Source organism: Aricia agestis, chromosome 3 (assembly GCF_905147365.1).
Source record: "Aricia agestis chromosome 3, ilAriAges1.1, whole genome shotgun sequence".
Lineage (NCBI taxonomy): Eukaryota > Metazoa > Arthropoda > Insecta > Lepidoptera > Lycaenidae > Aricia > Aricia agestis.
In genome coordinates, this window is record NC_056408.1 from 20,266,980 (window position 1) to 20,279,052 (window position 12,073).

The 12,073-nt window shown below is 39.1% G+C and overlaps 1 protein-coding gene across 1 annotated transcript; it reads left to right on the plus strand.

The window, feature by feature from the left end:
• Window positions 1-320: 320 nt before the first annotated feature.
• LOC121740571 (phenoloxidase-activating factor 2-like) lies at window positions 321-4,754 on the plus strand. Its single transcript, XM_042133307.1, has 6 exons — window positions 321-475; window positions 1,837-1,951; window positions 2,152-2,257; window positions 3,124-3,299; window positions 3,641-3,805; window positions 4,587-4,754. Exons 1-6 carry the CDS (start codon window positions 345-347, stop codon window positions 4,752-4,754), a joined length of 861 nt encoding a protein of 286 aa, XP_041989241.1. The 5' UTR covers window positions 321-344.
• Window positions 4,755-12,073: the final 7,319 nt, after the last annotated feature.

Here is a 12,073-nt window from a genome sequence, read left to right on the forward strand (position 1 = left end):
AGGATTACCTTTACCTTATTGGTAAATATGGTAATTGGTAACTATGCTTCGCACTCGAGAGGGTACAGAAGATCACAGGTGCTAGCGGGGAATACTAAGTATGTAAATACAGTGCCGGTTTTAACACTACCAGCGCCCTGGGCGAGATTTTTTGTGCGCCCAGGGTGCTGGTAGTGCTTAAAAAAATGGCACCCCTTTTGTTTGCCTTCAGCGCCCCTTTTTCCCGGTGCCCTGGGCGGTCGCCCAGAGTCGTAAAACGCCGCGTGCGTAAATATCTACAATGGATACAAAGGTCTTATTGTTTCTTGGTTTCAGGCACCGAAGGTCACTGTGGAAGGGACGTAATGGAAAAGTATGAGCCGCCGAAGTTTTGCGGCATCAGCGACCCTGGCGACTGTGCCATGAAGTACAACGGCAAGGATAAGGACATCTTCGCCGGCTTCGGAGACTTCCCCTGGATGGTGGCTCTACTCAAGTAAGTGTATAAAGCTGGCAAGAACGTGACTGCTGAAAAACAACTTCTAGAGATGCTGAGGGACCTATCACTTAAGGAGTGAGCACACTGAGACGGGCCGTGCCGGGGCTCAGCGTGCCGGGGCTCATCGTAAAAATCCGCCTCCATACAATTTGTATGGAAGCGGAAATCCGCTGCGCCCCGTCTCAGTGTGCTCACTCCTTCATCAGACAGCGGTCGCGCGTTCAAGCACTTCAAGCGTTCTGCGTTTGAGCGGTCACTGGTCAGTCACACAGGAGGAATTTTGACTCGGTCAGAACGCCCCGTGTTTAAGTATATCTATACTATAATCGGCCAAATGCGAGTCGGACTCGCGCACGAAGGGTTCCGTACCGTTAGAGCGCAAATAGGGAAAAAAATGTGTTTTTTGTATGGGAGCCCCCTTAATTATTTATTTTATATTAATTTTATTATTTAATATCAAAGTAATTATAATTGAGGATTTTGTGAAAATTTCAAGTGTTTATATTATGTTGCCATTACGGGTTACGAGTAAAAAAGACCAAAAAAATAACGTTTATTGTATGGGAGCCCCCCTTAAATATTAACTTTATTTTCTTTTTAGTATTTGTTGTTATACTTAGCGGTTACAGAAATCTGAAATACACAATCTGTGAAAATTTCAGAAGTCTAGCTATAGCGGTTCTTGAGTTACACCCTGGAGACAGACGGACAGACAGACGGACAGATATTGAAGTCTCAGTAATAGGGTCCCGTTTTTACCCTTTGTGTACGGAACCCTAAATAATATAACAAAACACAACACAAGAGTACGCAAAGCTGCAGACCGCTTGAACGCTTGACCGCGTGACCGCTCTCTGTCTGATAGGTCCCTGAGGGTGAGTTAACATTGCAACCTTGCAGGGCGTTTCAATTTTTCCTGCCTGTCAGCTGTTGGCTTCCTATATCTTTGGAAAGGGGTCATTTAAAAACGCGACGCTTTGCGACGTTGTAATGTGGTAAAACTCTTTGTGTGGTTACTACAAACTGAGATACCTTGTGCTGTAAACAAAGGCAGCTGTGACACAGTTCATACTAGTACGGCTGCCAATGTTTTCCCTATCAGTATACCTTGCATAAATACATATTGTGTCCCTCTCATTGTAAAAAAATGTAACGAAATTGATTAATAAAAAAATTATTTATTTATTTATTATTTATTTAATGTAATTTGACTCACAAATCGTAATTAAATTTTATTACCTCGAAAATCTTTTAATACTTCTGTGTTTTCAAAGATGTAAAATAGGATTCTTAAGTTTGCATAAGATTATAAGGGTACTTACATAAAAGTATAATTAGAAATTATATTCAACTTTTAGCAGGACTGACGAGACCGAATGGGTGAACACGGATTACATAGGGGGTGGAAGCATCATCCACTCATCCGTAGTCATAACAGCTGCACACAAAGTCGAAAACAGGAAACCAGAAGAGGTAAATAGTAAATAGGTGCTGAAAAGACAACCAAGCGAAATTATATTCTAACAGTGCTTGTTACTTGTTAGCATTCGCTTGTTTCGATGGCTAAGTTAGATGTCTGAAATTCACACCGCATAGTACACGAAATGCGGCGCGTACGGTGCCGTACCGATGTTAATCAGGCCCTAATATAAGCAACAAGTTGTATATTCCAGATTAAATGCAGAGCCGGCGAATGGGACACTGATAACAAAAAAGAAAACCTCCCACACCAAGACAGATTTGTGAAGAAAATTGTTATCCACAAAGATTACAATACATGTAAGTCTTGATACATTTTTCATTGCATGATCGCGATGAATTGCCCGAGAGACATGCTAAAACTGTCTTGGAAGTTGGGACCGGCAATTTATACATCAATCAGATAGATAGATATATAACTATTTATTACTCACAAATTGGTACTAACTAGAAAAATGTGGGCAAGGGCAGAAGAGAAGGAGAAAGCTAAGCCCAAGCAAAGAACACATGATAGCGTCATATTATCCAGCATCTGTATTGTATACCCTAAGTATCACGCTTATTGCTTATCCTTGCTTTCCAATTTCGTTGATACTGCATTTCTACTGTACCTATAACGTCTAAGTAGTGGTTATAAAGCGGCTCTTGACTCGGAGGTCATGGGTTCGATTCCCGCGTTGGAAACAAGTTATTTTCAAGTTTGGTTAGGACAATGCAGGCTGATCACCTGATTGTCTGGCAAGATGATCCAAGCGTCGGACGAGCATGTAAAATGTCGATCCTGCACATGATCTCTCGCCAGTCGTGTCGGGCTTCCGTCCCACTGAGTTATGAGAGTAAACGAATAGAGAGTGCTCTTGTGTACTGCGCACACATTTAGGTACTATAAAATTACTCCTGGAGTCCTGTGTAACTGGCCTGTTTTCAAAGATACCGGCCACCGTCACCGAAACCAGTGTGGAAGTGATTTATTAAAATAACTCTGTAGTGTAAGGGCCTGTTTCATCAGTTCCTGATAAGTGCCGGATAGGCTATATACCACTTAACTTGACAGATAAAGTATGGAGAAACTGTCCGACACTTTATTAGGAAGCGGTGAAACAGGCCCTCAGTCTCTGAATTCGGCTGATAGCTACGTATAACGGAAGCTTTCATTCCTGTTTTAGCGGATTCATACAACGACGTAGCGCTGTTGTTCCTCAGCGAGCCCTTCACCCTGGCGCCCCACGTAGGCGTCGCGTGCCTCGGCACCGACATGCCGGCCCCGGGCACTGAGTGCTACAGCATGGGCTGGGGCGGGGACACCCAACGAGACCAAGAATACTTCACTATTCTGAAGAAGGTTAGAGCATCTATTGTTACATTTAAGTTGTCTGTCTTGAGACTATCGCAAAAGAGTTCGACCTAAACTCATTTGTGACAGTCTCTCTCGAGACTACGATATTTATTTAATTACGAAACCCATGAGGATGCACACACAAACAAATAATATTACGATAGTCTGTCTTAAGACTTTGCTCCAAGTATAACCCTTAAATGTAGCTCGCTCTTTGCAGAATTCCCTAAAGATATTGTTTTTTTTAAAATTCATAATTCATTTATTTCATACCATATTACATTACCAGACTTGGTAGACTCCGTAGCTGAAATTTCATACTTTACTTTAACTTCCAACATTTCCAGGTTACTCTGAAGTTGGTCGAGGATGGCGAGTGCGAGAAGACATACCAGAGGGAACTGGAGAACGAGGACTTCACCCTCCATGACTCCCTGACGTGCGCCGCCAGCAAGGGGGACTTGGACACGTGCGTCGGTGACGGCGGATCGCCTCTAGTTTGTCCCGTAAAGGTAGGCAAAAAAATCAATTTTTAACATATACTTACCCTTAGATGAATGATTGGTCTCGCGCGTGCGAGACCAATCATTTATCTAGTTCAAGCATATACGTCCAAGTTTATTTCTTTAAAGCTACTGGACCGTTTTTGTTAAGTGCGTGACAGACGTACGAACTTAAAGTACGCGGGTTTTAAATTCGCGAACTTACTCGGCTCGCGTCGGTGACACACGAGAATCGCTCATACTGGATTATCATACCCCCAGGCTCGCGGCTCGCGGCTCGCGGCTCGCGGCTTGCGGCTTGCGGCTTGCGGTTCTTTGCTGACACACAGGCGATTAAGATCGTCGAGCCATAAGTCCGCGTACTTACTCGCACGTCTGTCCCCCCCTTTAGGCTAAATCAAGAGTCAAGGAGTTGCTTTAAAATGTCACTGGCAATCTGGGGTATCCATTGCATATTTAGGCAATTTGTATTTGATAATAATCCTATGTCAGCGAAATCATAAAGGACTTGACAATGGGTCGGTGGACGGTGACCGGCGGCGTCGACTTCAATTGCGAAGCTTCATACCATAGCCCATTTTGATTTCTGACTTCACTTTTGAATTTGAAATTGTTTTTTGTTTAATTTTCACCCTTTGTCTGACTGCTATTAACGTATTTGTGACGTTACACATACTTAGCACGGCATCAGAAGACATAATTATTATAAAGTGTATCACACGTTTATTTCCTTCTTGTTTCTGTTCGCTTGTTTAAATTGTGTTTGAATAAAGAATTTGATTGTTTTCAGGGATGCGGCGAGGGCCACAGGTACGCCATATACGGCCTGGTGGCTTACGGCATGGGGTGCGGGGAGCAGGACATCCCCGGGGTGTACGTGAACATCCCCCGCATGCACCCCTGGGTCAAGGAGCAGATGGAAGCCGAGGGCATCAAGGATTATAGCTTCGATGTTTAAGTTTAATAAATTAAGCCTCCAGTACACAATGGCCCACAATGGCCTACTGCAGGCGAATTTTAACTGTAGACCACGATCACTTGGTGTAAAACACAATGTCTCTTTACTGTCTGGCAAATTGGCAATACACTGGCCATCGTCCGCCATCATACACTACTACCCCGTCTACCCAATGGCGATGGCTTGTAGTGGGCCAGCATAGACCATTGTGAAGAGGCTCCTTTGTGAGTAATTTGTTTTTATTTGATTGTAATAAACTGTATATTATTGAAATAAAACATATTCAAATATTATGTAATTGTAATCAGTTATACCAAATACAGGTCTATATGGTTGTACAAGCTTATGAAACTATTGGTTGCCTTGAAGAGACTGCTTCCAAGCGTACCGGCCGCTTTAAGAATTTTTCTGTTTTTTCGTATGGACCAAGAGCCACACATTCCTCAGTTTCGGAAAACTAAAAGTTTACCTGTATGTGACCTCAGAGAGTAAGAACGACCAGCAACTATGGAATTTTGGTCGGGTTACTTTATGAGGTACCCAGATTCCAGTTCTGAAGGTCTACTTGACCTTCCAGGAAGCTCAATTTCATAGCTTATATTGTTCGCAGTATGTGGAGGAATCTCGTCTTCCAGTGCTGGACATTTTTGTCAGTTGCTTTCCACTGCTAGACACCCTCTGAGTTTAAAGTCTTTAAGGGCCTGTTTCACCACTTCCTGATAAGTGCCGGATAGGCTATCCACCACTTAACTTGACAGATAGAGTATGGAGATTCTGTCATAAAAGTTGTGGACAGCCTATTCGGCACTTTATCAGGAAGTGGTGAAACAGGTCCTAAGAAAGTTAAAGGGTATCTGGCAATTGTCAAAAATGCCCGGTACTGCAAGACGAGATTCCTCCACTTACCGTGAAGAATACAGGGTGTAACGAAAATAGTGATAATACTTTAGAGTTTAGGGAGTGTACGTGCCTCGTGTATAAAGTTTATTGTGAAAGTAGCAGCTCTGAAAGAGTAACTTTTTTTAACTTTCGTATACGCCCCAGCCTCAGGAATTTGCCCACAAATCACCAAAATAATTTTCTCTTTCAGCGCTGCTACTTTTACAGTGAACTCCACACAAGGGTGTAGGGACACATCACACATAATATACACAGTACACAGTTACACACCCTGAAGTATTATCGCTTAGTTTTGTTACACCCGTATAATAGCAGCTCATCTCAAATCTCTACCCTATCAGCTTCAGAAGTCAGAACCCTGTTCCAGCTCACTCGCACTCTGTGCACCATTGACCACCTTTTTTCTGCTAACACCCCATGGACCGTGGTGCTCCACTCCCCGCTTAGCAAAGTTCAGGGCACAACAGCTTGTGTTAAATGATTTTGATGTATTTTCCTTAGAAAATAAGGAAATCGTACATGTTTGTGCAAACTTCAATGGCCTGATAAACTGCGGTTTGTGGTGCACCCGAAGTAGCTGGTGATACATAGTTTCTATACATCAATGTAAAATGTTGTTATTTTGTGAAACATAATATATGGTCGAATTGAGAAATCTCCTCCTTTTTAGATGTCGGTTAATAAATACTAGATATCGCCCAATGGTCGAGATTCGACCTTAGTTTCAACGACATTAGGACTACTACCTAAATTTTGTAAAAAATATTGACTTTGACTTGTTGACTTGTCTTTGGGACGCAGCTGATCTCAGACTGGCCGTGTAAGCATTGTCTAATAGTATCTTAGATTCAATAAAAAAATATAATCTATTTTCAATTTGTCACCTTGTTGTCAACAGACTTCAACCATAAATAAAAGAGTATAATTCGTATGTATAGGCTTGTCACTCAAAAATCTGTCATTTCTCGTGTGTGTGTGTGTTGTAGTGTGTGTAACGTTTTATTTGGTAAAAAAATGTATGATAAAAGCATAATTTCAAAATAATATTAGTTCGATGCACTCCTTCACCATATAAACTATAACTGTGCAAAGTTTCATGCACGTACGTTTCCCCATTTTTCGTAAAAAGGGTTACAAAGTTTTTCGTTCGCGTATTAATATTACGGATGCGTCGAATCTATATTGAGATACGGCATAATTATGTGGGGCAATTCTGTAACTGCCAACCAAATCTTTATTAAACAAAAAGCTTGTATACGAGCAATGAGTGGTGCTTGGAGATTAGACAGCTGCAAGCCACTTTTTCAAAAGTATGGTATCCTACCGCTACCATGCCTTTATATATTCGAAATGTTAAAATTTGTAAAGAAACATTACCATCTATTTGAGAACAATTTATCGAGCCAAAGACAAATAAGGAAGGAGAAACTACTGGTCCCTACTCAGAAAAAGAATATATTCTCTAATAGTGCATACTGTATGGCAATAAAATTATATAATAAATTACCTGATGAATTTAAAGATAAAAATTGTATACTATTTAATAAATTGACATTTAAATTACTTATAAAAAAATGCTATTACACAATCAATGAATACTTTAATGATAAAGAAATGAATCGTAGTATCTAATGGAATTATTATAAAGTTATAAAATATGTATTTTGTAATGACTTATTAATAAATAAATTAAATAAATAAATGAAATTTATGTAATGATGACTATTATGATTACTATTATTATTAATAACTATTGACATTGACTTTGAAACCATAAATGCTAATTAATTTATTGACATATTAATATCTATATTAGAATATAATAATAATAATCATATCGAAATAAAATAAGATGATAATTCATGACATAAATATTGTTCATTATCTAAAATTTAAATTGTTTATGTAAAAAAAGCACAAATTGACATAATATTATTGTATTAAGTTCTTTATAATAATTATTTAAGTATTAGAAATAGTATACTTGAAAATATAATAAGATAAAAGGACAAATAATTATAAGTAGTATTAGTATAAGTAAATAAATTATAAATTAGAATGTATAAAATTTGCACGCCACCCAAAGGCAAAATAAGAGAGCTTAATCATATTACTTTAACATCATATTGTACCTTATTTCAGCAAATAAATGATTTCTATTCTATTCTATTCTATTATGATGATGATGATTAACACGTTCAGACCGGGACCTCATGAACTGGTATATACTATCCAAACGGGGCAAATCTTCATATGGCCATAAACCGAAAAAGCTGCCGGGCGGGGTGCGCCACCGGTGGACACGGCCAACGATTATGCACGAATTATCCGTTTTCTCTCTTTCTAACGATCTAACAATCCTATAATAGGTCAATTATTTTGTCTCATCACTCATCACGCGTGGATGTATCAGATCAGATGGCTTCGTACTATACCAGCCTTAGAAAAACCCTAAAGTGGTACCGCAAACTTATCACCGAGATTGTTTGTGGCACAATTTTAGTAAATGCTTGGGTTATTCACCAGAAATTTGGAGAAGGAAAGAAACTAAGTATTTCAGAATTCTGGGAACAAATTATAAAAGAGATGATTAGCAAGTCTAGCACTGATAATCAACCCAATGACGCTGCAGAAGGTGAGCCGATTGTTCAACGGAAGCCAAAACATAAGTTAGAGAAAACCGAAGGAATGCTTAGAAATACCCGAAAGAGATGCAGGCCTTGTTACGACCGTATTACAACAACAGAATCTGCGGTTATGGCTAGAAAAAAATCAAAACGCGTGAATACTTTTTGCTCTGCATGTGACTCATCAAAAATAATTTTCGTCTTGTACCATCAATGTCTTTATAATTTTTTTCTTGTTTGATTCAGTTTTCCTGTTAGTAAACATTTTCTTAATATTGTGATCCAGCAGAAATAATTTGCATTTCGCACCATTTATCGTCATTTTGTCATATTTTGTTTCTAATAAGTAGGTACAATTTTTCAATCCTGTTTTTTTTTAACTTTCCGAAATAATATCCATCTCCTGAGCTACACTATGAAACTTTGTCGATTTTACAGGGCGGGAACGGTAATTACAATACTCTCTTTCAAGGCGGCACGAATTTATTAGAACATTAAAAGTCAGGTCTGAAGTGGCCACCGGTGGTACACCCCGCCCTGTCAGCGAGTACTCCGTGCTCCATCGGTGGTACACCCCGGTCTGAACGTGTTAAAGAATTGTTAATCCTACCACGGATCATATCGCCACGAAGAAGTCGACCACTGTCATGTCTTAACTAGATGTCGCCCGCAACTCCGTTGCGCCAAAATTCGATTATCGCGGGAGAACCGTACATTTTTCCGGGATAAAAAGTATCCTATGTCCTTTCTCGGGACTCAAAGTATCTCCATGCCAAATTTCAGCAAAATCGGTTCAGCGGTTCGAGCGTGAAGAGGTAACAGACAGACAGACACATTTATAATATATATTAGTATGGAAGTATGGATTAGATGTCAAATCGCATACATTTTGTTAGCGTTTACGATTATCGCTTGCCACTTGTCTAGGCCTGCAGGAAATATAATGAAAAATGATAGTTTATATTACTTTATACTTAAAACAAATCGGCCAAGTTCGTATCGGGCCACGCGCAATATAGGGTTCCGTAGTACGAGGGCTGCTATTTATGTATCCGGAACTGGCCACTTACAAGAACAATATTTAAAAAGTAATTACAACATTTGAAAATAGAACTCTTTGGTTGAAGAATACATTTTGTTTCATGTGACTGTCAATTATTTTTCCATTGTGGCGTCATTTTGAAAATTGCGTGTCTTCATTTGCCATGGATTTAACGCGTGAACATTTTCGTGCAATGATTTACTACGATTTTCGGCGTGGGCTAAATCAACAACAGTGCTTTATTCAACTCACCGCAACTTTTGGAGATGAAGCACCATCAAAAACCACTGTTTATCACTGGTACAGTGAGTTTAATCGTGGGCGGTCTATGCTCACGGATGAAAATAAAGAAGGTCGCCCAAAAACAGCTGTTGTCCCACAAAATATAGATGCTGTGCGGGAACTAATAATGCGTGATCGTCATGTTACATATCGCGAGATAGAGGCGTCCTTAGGCATAAGTATGACGAGCATACATAAGATATTACACGAACATTTGGCTGTAAAAAAAATATGTTCGCGTTGGATTCCGCACAACTTGACAATCGATCAAAAACGGGCTCGTGTCGATTGGTGCAAAAAAATGATAAAAAAATACAACCGTGGTACGTCAAAAGCCGTTTATAATATCTACACAGGTGATGAATCTTGGATCTATGCATATGACCCCGAAACTAAACAACAGTCAACGGTGTGGGTGTTCCAAGATGAGCCGAAACCAACAAAAGTTACTCGTGCAAAAAGTACTTTGAAGCAAATGGTCGCCTGTTTTTTTGGAATTAATGGACATGTGGCTACAGTGCCATTAGAGAATCGTAAAACGGTTAATTCTGAATGGTATACGACCATTTGTTTACCAGAAGTCTTTGAAGAAATAAGAAAGGACAACCGACAACGCAGAATCATATTACATCACGACAATGCTAGCTGTCACACCTCAGCTGAAACAACTCAGTTTTTGGAGGGTCAAAAGATCGAATTGACTGGTCATCCGCCGTACAGCCCTGATTTGGCACCTAACGATTTCTTTTTATTTCCATACGCGAAGAACAAATTACGTGGTCAACGTTTTTCGAGCCGCGAAGAGGCTGTTGATGCGTTCAAAATGCACGTTTTGGAGATACCTCAATCAGAATGGAAAAAGTGCTATGAAAATTGGTTCCAGCGTATGCAAAAGTGTGTCGATCATCGCGGCGAATATTTTGAAAAGCAATAAAACCATATTAAATGATATATGTTTGTTTCTTTTTTTAATTCCGGATACATAAATAGCAGCCCTCGTACCGCTAGTTTTTGATAATTTTTGTGTGGTGCATTACGTGTATTTATAACTTCGATTACTAATATACAAGATACACAGTCCCATAGAAAACCTCTCGAAAATCTGTCACCGAGTAATAGAGTTTAAAAAAGTATACATTTATCTAAAATCAACCTTAATCATAGTTATTAAAGATCTTTTTATAAAACAATGTACGTATGCGTGTTTACAAAGCAATAAATTTTTACGAACGACGCACGCTTCAAACTAAATTCCTATATAAAACCATCCGCGTATATATTTAAAGTTTAAATTATTACAGTGCCCAAAAAGAACTTCAATTTTACGGCCACACTTCGCCGCTGGAACAGGGTGAAGTGAAGTATGAGTGGAGTCGAACTGCTCAACATTTTTTTGTTGATTGTAATAATTTTAATAGTCCATTTTTTACCGAAGTTTAATGTATAAAGTGTGGAGTAATTATTTTTTACTTGTAATATTGATATATGTTGTTCTAATATGTTTAATGTTATAATTAACCAAAATATACGTGTATACATTGAATATAAATGCTTAGAACATACAACGCTCGCTAAAGTCGGCTTGAAAAATTCTTCGCATATTTGCCGTGCTATAACTGATATCCAATCTCCACATCTAACTGGATCTCGAGGAAACCTAGAAAAAAAATATTCCTCAATAAAATAAATAATAATTAATAGCGACACCACCAAATGGAACAGAAACACAGTGTGTTACCCGAACATTTCAAGTGGGCATGATAAACTACGATAAGTACCTTTAGTATGAGTATTCGCAATTGAGATGGTTTATACCTCGTGTTGATTTATTTACGACTTAATTTTAAAACTGTTTTTTGTTGATTTCTTAACAAAATACCAATATTTACGATACAATTTGTATGAAATACATTAGGATAAAATTAATACTTACCGGAAATATGAAATTCTATCCTGTTTTTGTGTTTTAAACATTTGATTTTTACAATTGTTGAACGAGCACTGGGACATGTTTCCCAGCGGAGCGTTCGAGCACTACTAAATCGAAAGTCCACCAGAATGTTGCGTTTGGTGCTCTTTTAGTGAGGTCGTTTTTTGCCGCGGACTGTGTATCTTGTATATTAGTGATCGAAGATTTATAACGTGTTTTTTTTATTAAAGAAGGCAAGTCGCTGTAGCCCTGACGTCACTGCGATCCATGAGGATCTATTGTGACTCCTTCGCACTAGAGTATCATCCCCAACCCAATACTGCTCATAAATTGAACGATATGTTTGATGTTGGTGCCACGAATTTCCTCTGTGGATGAGTATTGGTGGCGACCAAGGTGCCTGTTCCTGTTCTGTAGTAGAGTAGGACAGTCGAGGAGAAGGTGAATAGGTGTTTCATCCTCCTCCTCACAGAATCTGCAAGTCGTTATGCTACAAATACCCATTTTGTTCAGGTGTTTGTTGAGCTTGCAGTGCCCA

Coding starts and splice junctions, on each gene's coding strand:
- LOC121740571 (XM_042133307.1), top strand. CDS start 345: ATGGAAAAGTATGAGCCGCCGAAGTTTTGCGGCATCAGCGACCCTGGC. Junction 476..1,836: donor TGGATGGTGGCTCTACTCAA/GTAAGTGTATAA, acceptor TTCAACTTTTAG/CAGGACTGACGAGACCGAAT. Junction 2,258..3,123: donor CCACAAAGATTACAATACAT/GTAAGTCTTGAT, acceptor TTCCTGTTTTAG/CGGATTCATACAACGACGTA.